The sequence below is a fragment of the Trachemys scripta genome, chromosome 2, assembly GCF_013100865.1.
Source record: "Trachemys scripta elegans isolate TJP31775 chromosome 2, CAS_Tse_1.0, whole genome shotgun sequence".
Lineage (NCBI taxonomy): Eukaryota > Metazoa > Chordata > Testudines > Emydidae > Trachemys > Trachemys scripta.
Genome location: NC_048299.1, coordinates 83923988 through 83939011, shown reverse-complemented (window position 1 = coordinate 83939011; position 15024 = coordinate 83923988). Strand labels below are relative to the sequence as shown.

The 15024-nt window shown below is 44.9% G+C and overlaps 1 protein-coding gene across 3 annotated transcripts in view; it reads right to left on the bottom strand.

Annotated features, from left to right (window-relative positions):
* Positions 1 to 15024, bottom strand: part of GOLGA4 (golgin A4) — a 116669-nt gene that overhangs the window by 65418 nt on the left and 36227 nt on the right. For all 3 annotated transcript variants that reach the window (XM_034761124.1, XM_034761125.1, XM_034761126.1), the window contains 4 exons: positions 13940 to 13987; positions 12404 to 12460; positions 7374 to 7472; positions 96 to 228 (listed from right to left, as the gene is read on the bottom strand). In XM_034761124.1, coding sequence (XP_034617015.1) covers positions 96 to 228; positions 7374 to 7472; positions 12404 to 12460; positions 13940 to 13987 — 337 coding nt within the window. The remainder of the gene's footprint in view (positions 1 to 95; positions 229 to 7373; positions 7473 to 12403; positions 12461 to 13939; positions 13988 to 15024) is intronic.

Sequence of the window (15024 nt, the reverse complement as noted above, 5' to 3'; positions counted from 1 at the left end):
TTACATTAGCCTAAGTTGCACCTGCTGATACGCTGTCATAACTGCATCATCCTTTTGGTCCCACCCTCTCCAAAATTTCTCTGAAAAACACCTACCAGTACTTCCTGGCTCCAAAACATTTTCTGCATTGATTTCTTTTGCTGGACTTTGTGGTTCAGTTTCAGTATTTGTCTCAGGTAATTCAGTGCTTATCTGGCCATTCTGTAATCGCTGTTTCAGCAAAGATACCTAAATAAAATATCCATTTTGTTAAAAATGAAGCAATATTATGATACATATACATCCTTACATGTTTTTCTTTCAAAATGGAAAGAAGCTCTAATCAAATTGGTATCGCCGTACCATAGAAAGGCAAATTCTCTTTGATAAGATTTCACAATAATTATTGTTTTTTCTCCGCTCATATAAACACTATCATTCTTATAGGTGGTGAAGCAAAATGGGACATTTTTCCAATATCATCTTTGCGTAAGCGTTGTGAAAACTTACCAGCCCTAAAAGATGGTTACTCACCTTTGTAACTGTTGTTCTTCGAGATGTGTTGCTCATGTCCATTCCAATTAGGTGTATGCGCGCCGCGTGCACGATCGTCAGAGAATTTTTACCCTAGCAACATCCCGTGGGTCAGCTGTGGAGCCTCCTGGAGTGGCGCCTTTACGGCGCTGGATATATACTCCAGCCTACCCAGCACCCCCTCACTTCCTTCTTGCCGGCTACTCCGACAAAGGGGAAGAGGGGCAGGTTTGGAATTGATAGGAGCAACACATCTCAAAGAACAACAGTTACAAAGGTGAGTAACCATCTTTTCTTCTTCAAGTGCTTGCTCATATCAATTCCAATTAGGTGACTCCCAAGCCTTACCTAGGCGGTGGGGTCAGAGTAAGATGTCGCGGAATGCAGAACTGCTGAGCCAAATGCCGCGTCACCCCTTGACTGCTGGACTATTTGTTATCCACTATGCAAAGTATGCACCGATGACCAAGTTGCTGCCCTGCATATGTCCTGCATGGGTACATGAGCCAGGAAAGCTGAGGGTGAAGCTTGAGCCCGAGTGGAGTGAGCAGTAAGGTGCGTAGTTGGGACACTAGCCAAGTCACAGCACGCACAGATGCATAATGTGATCCAGGACGAGACGCGCTGGGTGGAGACTGGAAGGTCCTTCATCCGGTCTGCCACAGCTACGAACAGCTGAGTTGTCTTCCTAAAAGGTTTCATTCGTTCGATGTAAAAGGCGAGGGCCCTGCGAGTGTCTAGGGAGTGCAGCTGTTGGTCCCGTCGAGAAGCGTGCAGCTTCGGATAGAAGACCGGGAGGAAGATGTCTTGGTTGACATGGAAGGCAGACACCACCTTAGGAAGGAAGGCAGGGTGTGGTCGCAATTGTATCTTTTCCTTATGGAACACCGTATACGTGATTCCGACATGAGGGCTCTAAGCTCGGACAAACGTCTCGCCGAGGTGATAGCTACGAGGAAGGCTGTCTTCCAGGAAAGGTACAGGAGCGAGCAGGTGGCCATCGGCTCGAACGGGGCACCCATGCGTCTGGATAGGGACCAGGCTGAGGTTCCATGTAGGGGCCGGATTCCAAATTGGCGGGTACAGACGTTCTAATCCCTTGAGGAACCTGCTGACCATGGGATTGGAGAAGACCAAGCGCCCATTTTCACCCGGGTGGAAGGACGAAATCACTGCTAGGTGTACTCTGATGGATGAAACTGCCAGGCCCTGCTGTTTCAAGGACAAGAGGTAGTCTAAGATGGTAGGTACTGGCGCCTCCAGGGGGCAGTATTGCTCAGAGCACATCAGCAGGAAAAACGCTTCCACTTGGCCAAATACATGGACCTAGTAGAGGGCTTTCTGCTACCCAAAAGGACCTGCTGTACTGAGCGGGACCAACATAGCTCAAATTGAGTTAGCCATGTAGCATCCAAGCTGTGAGGTGGAGGGATTGCAGGTCGGGATGGCAGAATCATCCATGTTCCTGAGTGATCAGGTCCAGCCAGAACGGAAGGGGAATTGGAGTGATCACCGACAGATCTAGGAGAGTGGTATACCAGTGCTGCCTGGGCCACGCTGGGGCAACCAAAATTAAGTGGGCTCTGTCCCTGCGCAACTTGAGCAGGACCCTGTGGACTAACGGGAATGGAGGACAGGTGTAATACAGGTGGTGTTTCCACGGTATTAGGAAGGCGTCCGACAGGGAACCTGGGGAGCGTCCCTGGAGAGAGCAGAACACCTGGCACTTCTGATTCTTGCGAGAGGCCAATAGGTCTATCTGGGGAAACCCCCACTTCCAGAAGACAGAGTGGATGACGTCCAGGCGACTCGACCACTCGTGAGCCTGGAAGAATCTGCTGAGGTGGTCCGCTAAGGTGTTCCGTACTCCTGGGAGAAATGACGCCACAGGTGGATCGAGTGGGCTACGCAGAATTCCCACAGGTGAATGGCTTCCTGACAGAGTGGGAACGATCGCGCTCCCCCTTGTTTGTTGATATAAAACATGGCCTTTGTGTTGTCTGTGAAAACTGCAACACAACGGCCCTGAAGGTGCTTGTGGAACTCTTGACAAGCCAGGTGCACTGCTCTCAGCTCCCATACATTGATGTGCAGGGATATGTCTTGTGTGGACCAAAGGCCCCGTGTGCGAAGATCCACAAGGTGAGCGTCCCAACCCAAAGATGATGCATCTGTAGTTAGGGCCAGGGAGGGTTGTGGGGCATGGAATGGTACCCCTTTGCATAGTGAGTTGGGGTTCAGCCACCAGTCCAGGGAGGTTAAAACTTCCGGCAGTACCGTGACCACTGTGCCCATGCTGTCCTGGCCTGGGTGGTATACGGTTGAGAGCCAGGCCTGAAGTGGACGGAGGCGCAGTCTGGCATGTCTGGTCACGAAGGTACAAAACGCCATGTGTCCCAGGAGACCCAGGCACGTCCGTACTGTCGGGAAGCCTCGGAGGCCATGAATGATGCTCACCAAAGACTGAAAGCGCGCGTGTGGTAGAGACGCATGGGCGAGTCTCGAATCTAGAACTGCTCCAATGAAGTCTATTCTTTGGGTTGGCTCCAAAGTGGACTTCCCGAGATTGAGCAGCAGCCGCAGCTGTCTGAACAAGCTCATGGTGAACGGAACATGAGATTTCACCTGGTCCCTGGAACGGCTCCGAATGAGCCAGTCGTCGAGGTACGGAAACACTTGGATCCGATGTCGACGGAGTGAGGCAGCTATGACGGCCATATACTTTGTAAAGACCCTTGGTGCCAGGGATAGACCAAAGGGAAGGACGGTAAACTGGAAGTGCTGTTGGTTGACTAGGGAAACCATGCGGAACTTCAACCTTACCATGAATTTGTTGAGTCCGCGCAGGTCCAGGATAGGCCGTAGCCCTCCCTTTGCCTTGGGGATTTGGAAATAATGCGAGTTAAACCCCCTGCCCCTCAGTTCCCTTGGAACCTCCTCTACAGAAAATTTCTGAGTCTGTATGTTACAAAGTTACATCTTTGTTTCCTGTGGCAGCTTGGACACTAGAAACTCTGATTAAGAGAGTGAAACGTCAAGAGAACTTGCTTCAGCGGTGTAAAGAGCATTCGCACCTCCTGTAGAAGGAGTTGCTCATGAGAGGGGTCCCTGAAGAGGGACGGGGAAGGAGGGTGTGGTGGGGGGGAACAAATTGAAGGCGGTATCCACTTTCCACCGTATGTAAGACCCAGGGGGTCTGATGTTATACGGGACCACGCACGGAGTAAACAGGAGAGGCGGTTGTTGAAAGGCGGGGAAGGATCCTGGAAGGAGACTGGTGCTCTGCCCTCAGGCGCACCCTCAAAAATTTTGTTTGGTCCCCGCCGATGGTTTGGGGGGACCCTGGTTCTGGCCTGTCTGCGGATCAGACTGTCTCTGCCTACCACCCCGGCCGCGTCTTCTAGAGAAGTCCTGTCTCAGCCGGGGGTTAGGGTAGGTGCACTGCAGTTGGGGTTGCCCAGTGAACGCATGGTGGCTCGGTTGTCCTTCAGACTCTGAAGCCTGGAGTCCATCTTCTCTGAAAACGGACCCTGGCCATCAAAGGGTAGGTCCTGTATAGTCTGCTGGAGTTCCGGTGGGAGACAGGAGACCTGTAGCCACGAGATGCGGCACATAGCTACGCCCGAGGCTAGAGTCCTAGCCACCGAGTCTGCCACATCTATTGAGGCTTGTCAAGATATCCTGGCTACCTTCTTGCCCTCCTCTAGTAGAGCCCCAAACTCCTCCCTGGACTCCTGAGGAATAAGCTCTTTGAATTTCTGCATTAAGTTCCAGGTATTATAATTATATCGGCTGAAGAGGGCCTGCTGGTTAGCCACTCTGAGCTGCAAGCCGCCAGTGGAATAAATTTTGCACCCAAATAAATCCAGGCGTCTAGCGTCCTTGGATTTAGGAGTGGGAGCTTGCTGGTCGTGTCTTTCCCTCTCGTTAACGGACTGTACAACTAGGGAGCACGGCTGGGGGTGAGTAAACAAGTATTCGTAGTCTTTGGAGGGGACAAAATACTTCCTCTCTACCCGTTTGGCAGTAGGAGGAATAGAGGCCGGATCGTATTGGCATTAGCCTGAATAGTCCAGATGAAGGGCAAGGCTATTCTGGTCGCTGTGTCGACAAACAGAAGGTCCACTACCGGATCCTTTACCTCCACCCAGGGCCGGCTCTGGCTTTTTTGCCACCCTAGGCAAAAAAGCCACCCACCGCCCCCATCGCTGCAGGGGAGGGCGGCGAGCCCGGCCGGGGCTCTCTGCTCTCCCCGGCGGCCGGAGCGCCGGCGGGAGGGCGGCGAGCCTGGCCGGGGCTCTCCGCTCTCCCCGGCGGCCGGAGCGCCGGGGGGAGGGTGGCGAGCCCGCCGCGGCCCCGCTCTCCCCGACCGGCCGGAGCGCCGGGGGGAGGGCGGCGAGCCTGGCCGGGGCCCCGCTCTCCCCGACCGGAGCACCAGGGGAGGGCAGCGAGCCCGCTGCGGCTCTGCTCTTCCCGGCGGCCGGAGCACCGCGGGGAGGGCGGTGAGCCCAGTCGCGGCCCCGCTCTCAGGCCGGAGCGCCCCGCTGCGCCGCCCCCATCCAGGCGCCGCCCCAAGCACATGCTTGGTGGGCTGGTGCCTGGAGACAGCCCTGCCTCCACCACCTGGAGGCTCATGTTTTGTGCCATCCTGCGGAGTAACTCCTGGTGGGCACAGAGGTCTATAGGTGGGAGGCCAGAGGAGGAAGTACCCACTACTGCCTCGTCGGGTGAAGACGAGGAGGATACTCCCGGGGCTAACGGGTCCTGGGGAAGGTCTTGCTGGGGAGGGTCCAGCTGCCCTAGGTCCACCATGCTAGGACCATGGGCCTGAACTGGGGCCAGAGCCATCGCCTCCGAGCCACCCAGGGGAGGGTGACTCACAGTGGCCTCTGGTACCCAGGGCTCCAAGTGGGCAGAGCGAAAAGCTCCTGAGGGGACACCCTGGGCCTGATGGTAAGCCCAAGTGGCCAAAAGGACCATTGCGGAGGTCTATGACCAGGATCCTGGCCCTCATCCTGCCATTGACTAGCACTGTCCACATCTTAGTCCTGGACATGGTAGCCACTTCCTGCGTGGGACAACCTCAAGGCGGAGAGGGACAGCCAAGGTGGAGCTGAATGCGTTTGCTATGTTGCCTTGTCGTGCGGTACCGCCCTGCGCCGCGGAGATGGAGATCGGCGCCATGGTCTCGAGTGGTACCGCGATCCCGACCGGTACCAGTGGCCATATAGGTGCCAGGAGCCGGATCTGGACCTCGACGAACATCTATGGGTGGAACGGTGCCGGGATCGACTCTGAGTAGATCGGTACTCAGACAGGCGTCAGGATCGGTGCCGGGAGCTGGACCGGTACCGACCGTACTGAGAAGTAGATCTTCGTGAGGCAGAACGGCACCATGAGTGCGACCGGCGCCAAGATGGTGATTGGTGCCGGGACTGCGAGCGGTGCCGTGAACGAGACCAGCGTCTGGATCAGGACTGTGACCAGGATCGGTGCCGTCCTAGCTCACTCTGCGACGGAAGACGCAGCATAGAGGGCTTTCCTTTTGAGGGACCAGCCCGTACCGGCAGTACCAAAAGCTGCTATGGTCACAGCTTGGTGAGCGCAATCATGTCGCGCGCCGTAGGGAATGTCTCCAGGGTGGACGGCAGCGCAAGCTCGACCACGGTATGCACCAGGGAGCTTACGTGCACCGGACTTGACGACCCTTGGGGCGCCAGAGTCAATGGTACCGGGGTTGGTGCCTTTACCAGATGCTCCAACACGGGATGCGGCTCCGAGGGAGGCACAGGTGGCGCTGGCGACTACAAGGGGACAGCAGATTGCTTGTGCTGCTTCTTCGGTCCCAGAGACAGGGAGCAACGCCGTGCTGGTAGGGGTGCCGAAGACGTCCGGTGCCGGGAGTCTTTGCTGGTGTCTGGACTTGGCGCTGACCCTTCCGGTTCCACAGGCGCGCTCCGAACCGACGAAGTCAGCGCCAGGTCTCGGCATGGGGCCATCAGGCTAAGTGCTGCTTCCATAAAGAGCTGCTTCAGGTGAAAGTCCCGCTCCTTTTTAGTCCGAGGCTTGAATGCCTTACAAATGCAGCAATTGTCAGTTTGATGGGATTCCCCAGGCACTTCAAACAGGAGTCGTGGGGATCTCCCGTAGGCATTGGTTTAAGGCAGGCTGAGCACGGTTTGAAACCCGGACACCTCGGCATCAGCCCGGGTACCGGGAGGGAGAGGAGGGGAGAAGCCCCTTACCCCCAACTACTATTTACACTAAGAACAATAACTATTAACTACTACTAAAGAAGTAATAACTACTTAAAACTATTGACAACTATGAACGAGTGCTACAGTAGAAGCTAGGGAGGTGGAGCTCAGCTAAGCTGCGCTCCACAGTTCCAACGACCGTCATGGACAGTAAGAAGGAACTGAGGGGGCGTTGGGTTGGCTGGGGTATATATCCGGCGCACACACCTAATTGGAATCGATATGAGCAAGCACTCAAAGAACATCTGCTCACACCAGGCCCATAATGATGGTTCTGATATTTTACTTGCCATTAGAAAACAAATGCATTTCTTGTGTGAATGATTTTGCAAAACTGCTCTTTATCACCTGTAGTATACATCCTTAAGTATTATTTCTTCAATACCACATGTGTACAGGAAGCTTTACAGACCACAAACATAACAAACATTATTTGTTATAAAAGATACTGACATGTGGAACTAAATGCTACCATTAAAGAAGTGAACCCATGCCATTTCTTTATAAAACCTTGTATACTACAGTATTCGGAAAGAGGGCGATCATTTCTCTTTTGTTCCCTCAACTGATTCAAGAGCCTCTTTCTTAGATCAGTGATGTTACCTGAGTCTGCAGGACGCTGATAAGCTGATCCTTTTCTTCTAAAGATGCATCAAATTCTTCCTGGAGATGTTTCTTAGCTTGTTGATCCATTTGGAGTTCCTAAGGAACATAGAGAAAAGTTTTCAATGCAAAATGAAAAGTTTGTTTAAAAGTTAAATTAAAATGTTATGATGAAATAATCTCAATACAATATTTAAAGATGTACTGTTTTTGTTGATTTAAATTTGACTGCAATTTTGTGTCCAGAATATGAACCAAAGTTAACAGTTATTACAGTACAGCATGTATGTAAAATATTTGGCATATCTGCTTGCACATACAGTACCACCCTTCAAAATTAACAAAAGAGACAAGATCTGATGTAAGAGCATGGTTTTTCCCTCTCTTTAAAGGGAAGTGAGTTAATGCTTGTGATGGGATCACTTCAGGGCCACTCCTGAAAGCTGCCACACACTTTCAGTTCCTTTGGAGTTGAGAACACACGGCCCTCACAAGACTAGGCCTCATGAGACTAAAATCCTTAATTTATCCATAGATTAAATGAAGTTTCCCTCACCGCTCAAACAATTTGCTTCTACTTTGACCAGAGAACTACCACTTCTAATGCAGACGGTAGTCAGTCTCCACTCCTATGACTTCCTAATGAGAAGGCTAACAGAGTACCAACTAATTTTAATTATGACAGTGCCTTTGTCAACATTTGGCCACTACAAACTATATTGGTACTACCTATTCACTTCCCTGAATGGAAGTAAGATAATGGACTACTAACCTACACTAAATGTTGTGGAAGCAGAGAAAGAACTGACAGGAAGGGGATTGCAATGAATGACAGTTTGTTAGCAAGAGTCAGACTAACTGTAACCCTAATAACGCGAGATTTGTAAAAGCGAGGATTGTGTGAGGCGAGTGGGAAAGAACTGTGTGAGAAGTTGTTGCGACCTTGTGTAGATAATGTGCAGACAATATGGAATGTAGACTAAGAGTCTACATAAGTGAGAAAAACAAGATATCAGAAAGACCAATGTATAAACAAAATGCAGCTGTTGCTTTTCATTGTCTGTAAAAAAAGGTATAAATGCTTGCTGTAATTGTTTACCTGTTGAGAGACCTGCCTAGGAGGGGGAGACCTTGTGTCCTAGTGCACTCTCTCCCTCTATGCAATTGATAGAGAGAGAATAAAGTATCTGACTTTGCTGTACCCAAACAAAGAGTGAGAACTGTGTTATTCTCCGACAATGTTAATCAGTGATCCTGCACCAAAGAGTTATGGACATCACTACCAATTCCCTGAGCCATCATGTCTCTCTTGGTTTCTTTTTATTCTCCCTGAAAGGAGTAAATATTCCTAAATGCTTCAAGATCTATATTACAGAGCAGCAACTACAGTATAACAGTGCTCCAAGTGCGGAAGGGTACATCTGTAAACCTCTTTAAGTGGTCAATTGCTAAACAGTTCTACTGGAGCAAGACTTAATAGATATTCTGTTGACTGTAAGAAATGAATACATTTAAACATGCATCCATTGAAAATCATTTCCTAGGACTTTAGTTTTAAAAACTTACTTTCATCAACATATATGCCCCCAATGATATACAATGATATATAGACATTTTTAAAGTAAGTTTACCAGGTAGAGCTAGTGGACCGAATCTAATTACTACCATTTCACAGGTGCCTATTTTGAGAAAAGCATTTACCTATAAGAGAACTGCACCTGTAAGTCTGGGTTTGTGCAAGCCATGCAGACAGAAGGAGACAAAGCAAGACAGCTGGGGCAAGACCTTGGACACTGACTGCTCACTCTCTTCTTTATTCCCATTTGACACTGTTAACCTCACTTTTAGGCTCTAAGTCTTACTGCTTACCCCTTACCTTCATGGATGAGTTCCAGATGTCATAACTGAACCCTCCCTCCCTGATGTCAGCTTTGAGAACAGCAACTGCCTATAAAGAATAGCATCTTTGTGAGCTTACCATACGAGCTATGCAGAGACAGGAGGATTGTGTTTAAGAGGAGAGTTCCAAGACACAGACTGCTCCTTTCACTTCCCATTCAACTGAGATCACTTTTTTTAGCCTTGCTTTGCTTTACATTTCTCACTATCTATTGATTACCCTGTTTCCTGCATTGAGTGTCTCACCTGCAATACTTTCAAGCTGGCAAAGACAAAAAAAGCTCAGGTGACAACAAATGCCAAAGAATTCTACTGCTACAGATGTAAGTTACAGATGATAAAATGTTCCTCTGCTGTATCTGCAAGCCCTGAAATTATTATTGGTAAAGAATAGAAAAGTCATGCAGGGAAGTGTTCATTTACAGGGCATTGTTACGTTGTGGACTTATCCTCAGAGGAGACTCAATTTAACCTCCATTTCTACAGTAAGGGGCAACTCTTTCTAAGAAAGAACACTTATTTAAAACAAATTTTGTTTACAAGAAATATATCTAGATTACTAGTAACACCTTTGATTATTTTTTGGAAAGTTAGGAATCAATCTCTACCGAAGTTGATGGCTTAGAGCGGGGGGGGTAAATAGGCAGACTGTGGGCCAAAAACGGACCACCAGACTCTTTTGAACGGACTCCAAAATCTTTTTATTTACTTATCATTATTGGTTTTTTTTTTTTTTTTTTAAATTATTATTTTCTCTGGACCTTGACTATATCTTGACCAAGAAATTGGGACCTCGACAAAAAAATAATTGACCATCACAGGCTTAGACGAACAGACAGCTTCCTATTAATTTTTGACTTTTTCAAGATCTGGTTTTAGACAATCTTTTCCAGAGGTGCAAATGTAATTTGATGCAGATTAGGGAAACACTGAATAAATTCAATATTACATAATTAGTAACCCTTCTGTAAGGTTATCATCGGTCTTAAGCTATGCATATAACTATGGTTTTCAGTAAAGATGTACTCAGATTTAGAGTAAATTATCTTTACAAAAAGCATGATAAGAACCAAAGTATCTTTTAAGGAAAGTTTTGTCTAAATTTCTCAGTAGAGACCCAAATGAGGATGTTTCATTTCAGATAGTTATAAGATGACTGTCATGGAAATTTAACTTAAAATTTTTAATAAGGGAAGGGGGTAGCTAATTTGTCACCTCCCTTTATCTTTTGTAAAAACATTATAATTTGCTATACAATACAGAATGTGATCATGAGTCAAAATTACTGAGAGTTACAATTAAAATTCTACTGACTCACCTGAATTAGACCCCACATTGTTGAGGAACAGCACTTTGTGATTACAGGCCAAAAAATAGTTTAAAAGAAGATTGGCACACAAGGAAACCTGTGAGCCCCTTCTTGCCAATGAATGTGAAATTCGGCCACTTTATTTTAGTGAGATTATGCCTGAGAAACTCCTTTTATCTTTATTAAATAATCTTCTAGCTCATTTGTTTGGCAACAAACATAGGAGTTTAACCACCTAAAATCTCCTAAATCAGAATGATGATACAATGACATTTTAAGGATCTTAGCAACAGTGTTGAGAGCTATAGCAACAAATTAGAATATGATGAAAGCAGTGTGTGGAATCCAGTTACATCAGAATGGCAGTTAAGGAGAAGGTGTTTGGTTTTGAATGAGAGGGGGGAGGGTCTAGATTTCTGTGGGAGCTTGTTATGAAGAGTTAGGAACATGTATAAATTGAAGACTAATGTTTCTGTGTGAAAGCAGAGTTGACATTTCACTCTGGTACCCAATACCTGTGTGGTAAGTCGCTTCAATTTCTGATTGCATTTCACTAGGGATCTTTACCTTGGTTTTGTAAAACAGTCAGTATACCTTGCTCTCTCTCTAACAGGTTGCAGATATTTGTTAAACTTGTGACATGATTCCTATACACTTTGTAAATACCATGTAAGTTAATTAAAAGGAGGCATACTTGCCAATGAACTTACCTAACATGCTACTTAACTATATACAGCATAGGTTCACGATTTCAAATGGACAGTACTGTTTTAATTTGATCAGTTTATCATATTTATGTCCACTCATCCTGATTTTAATTATATTGTATGTTACATGGATTACAAAAATATTTTTGTAAATAAGAAATAACTCAAAACCCTGGCATGGTTTTAAAGAATAGAGTCGTATATGGTAGAAATTAAAGCAAGGTAATGCCTCTTCATCAACTGGGTTCTGCTCATTGTTTGGTTTTGCTCAATACCAAAGGCAGGATAATAAACGAGTACAAATTAAAGTAAATGACTTTTCAAAAATCATCAAGGTGGGAAAGACACTGTATGAGAAAGTTATGAAATTCAACTCAGTTTTTTACAATAACTTAGTATTTTTCTATTGTCTGCTTAAAGGTGATTTTAGGTATTTCTATAGTGCTTATGCCTGTAGTAACTAAGCACAGTGAATCTAAAACAGATAGAAATCTGCAAATCTTGTCACAAAATTCTCTTGCAATTATTTGCAGATCATCTTTGGAAAATGTATACTAAAATGATGTGCAATCCCATTTCCAGCCACTGAAGCAGTCACAAATTTCATATCCTCATCCACTGTTAGGCCTCATCTAAGCTGCAAGAAGAACCACATGCTAGCCTCAGTTTTCTGTCACAGTTGGGGGTATTCATGTTATAACTCATTTGGGGTCAGGGACAAGAGGAATAGTGTCAACAGGCAAACACAGTTCTATCACAATGTTATGGAACTCAAGTATCAGGGGGTAGCCGTGTTAGTCTGTATCTACAAAAACAACAAGGAGTCTGGTGGCACCTTAAAGACTAACAGATTTATTTGGGCATAAGCTTTCGTGAGTAAAAACCTCACTGTGCTTTATCCTAGATCAAGACAGCAGTGGCTGGAAATAAGCAAGATAGGAAAGAACATAATGCAAAAAAAGGTGGACAGAAATGGTGAAGGGAATTCCAGGTTTATGGCAGTGGTATTATGGAATTTGTTAATTACTACAAACTAAAAAAACTGCACATCAAAGGATAAATCATCAGTGTATTTTGTATGAATTTAAAAATATTCAACCATCAATTGAAGTTACCTCTCGTAGTTCTCCAATTCTACGAAGTGCTTTATCCTGGCTCTGGCTCAATATGCCCTTAATAAAAAAGAAAAAGCAGAATATGTTTAAGTAAATTAAAATTTTTACTTAAAGTATTCACACTGAAGCTACAGATACTTAACTTTAGAAGAGGGTACTTATGTTCTGCATCTCTCTTCCAAATCAATCTGCCTGATTACCTTGCCTTGTCAAAGTATTAGTACAAAAGGGATTACAAGCAAATTATAAAACAGAGCATTAAAATCCCTATGCCCTGATCCTGGCTGCGGCTGCTAAAAAAACAAAACAAACAAACCACACAGAAGTGTAGCAAGCATCCCCAACTGAAGAGTCACAATTGAAAATACACAGCCTCTTTTTATTCCCCTATAACCTGTGGTTTCTATTTTTTTTTTATGATTACTTGAATTTAACTTTTAACCTTGCAATATGATATTTTCTCATTTGATTCCCTAGCATTTCAGAATGCTCACTTACTTTATGTCCCCTAAGGAACACTGGCCTCTCATTTTTCCACTTTCTGTATGTTTTCTTACCCATTTTTACATCCTCTGAGTCTTTCTCCAAAGGATTTCTTTAAGTTTACTGTTTGTCTAAGTTGTTTTTTTGTTTTTTTCAAATTACTGTTCCATGTGTTTAGCCACCCCTACACCTTCATAAGAATATTTTTCATCCATAGGACACAATGGCTTTTCATTCCCCCCCTGCTTTTCTTGTACCTGCTATATGGGTTTCAAAAAGCTGTGAATGCTACTTCATATGCAAGCAACAAAGGGGCTTACAGAGACCATATACCTGGTATTCCTTTGCTATATCAAATATAAGTGTGTGAAATGATTACTGTGTCCCTTCACACAGAAAATTATGGCAATACTAAATTAGAGTAATGAAATGGATAGTAAATGTTTGGATTTCATTGAAATCATTCTGGAAAGATTTTGCAATGTGTTAACACTAGCACAGAATTTAGCAACGGGACATTGCAGAAATCAGGGGGGTAAGAGAGACTTTAGATCCAATATAGCATATAATATACAAGCACTCTGCCTACCACACTTTAAAGAAAAGGTGGTGGTGGTATATGTGATAGTGAAAGGAAAACTACAAAATTAAGTGATTCTGGAATCCATACTGCATATAAGATACACACAAGTACCACTTTATTTAGAAAATGTATTACAGACTATTCAATTTATTTAGCATGAGCTTTTTTTTGCCTTTTTTAAAATAAAGAAGAGAATACATTTCAAACTATTACAGAAGAAAAGATTGAACCACAAAAAAATCCCTAATCTGAAATTTTAGTATTAAAAATATTTTAGTGCTAGTATGACTTATTTTTAAGATGCCAAAAGAAAAAGGAACGTTACCTTTAAAATAAAGAGATTCAGCTGCTTGGCTTCTTTTTCTTTAATTACTAGTACATCACTTACATATTTTACTGTGCAAGAGAAGAACATTTTAAAATTCAGAAATATGCTTGGGCAATACAGGAAAAATTGTACCTCTTCTTACCTGTAGCTTTTTCTTCTCTCTCTGGACAGTCTGATAGGCAGTGACCAGCTAAAAATATACAAAGCAAACATATTGGTTAATTAAGTCCAGCTCTATCCAGAATTATCTAATTTGAAGTTAAAACTTTATCGTTTAAGCAAGTTAACTAAATTCTCAAACTCCTCACTTCACCAGGCAGGCCCCTACAGATACCTCTTTCATGAACATTCCTCCTTTGGGTAATACATACCAAAGCTCAGCAGGGGAATGTTTTCTAATAAAATATTTTCCCAATACCAAATGTGTTTAGGTTTCAAAGTCTGAATGGCAAAAACAAAACAGGAAGGTTACTCAGCATGCCATGTACCATTTGTCCCCTCTGAGAAAAGCCTTTAAGCACAGGTGATAAAATAAGTTTCATGCTGGCAGACAAGAGAATAAGGAGTATGGCTGAAAAGCTACACACCTGAAAAACGACCCTGTGCTTCTATGTACGCCTCTAAACCGCAGATAGACTAAACTTCATTTTATAATATGAGGATGTACAAGACAGAATGTATATAACCCTTATAAAGAGAGGCTCTTGAAGCACTGAACTTTTTCCCATTCGCCTCACATACACCCAGCAGAATTGGTGGACAAAAAGATTGTAAATGGACAAAGTTTCTCATTGTAAATTGACAAAGACTTAATGAATAATAGCACAACTCAGTTTAATTAAACTTTGGGGATGTTCCCCTACCATTTGCAAAGCTGGCAGGCCTACAATATCATAATGGCACTCGGGTGCCAGAGCATAAACTTTTGAAACTGGTTAAACAGTACTCTGTTTAGCCAAAACTTTGTGTGCATCCAGAGATCTGAGATGCCACATGAAACCCTAATATAAGATGCTGGAGAAAATGTGCGGCAATTAGCAATTTTAAGCACACGTGATAGTCCTGTCTAGGAGAAAAAAAAAAAAACTCTTGGGACAGAAGAAAACAATCGATAATATTTTAAAAGCACATTTAGTTATGACAACAGCCATTCAAGGATTTTGTGGGAATAGGTAGCCCACGAAGCCAACTCCCCTTTTAAATTATTTATTATTAGAAGCACAAAAA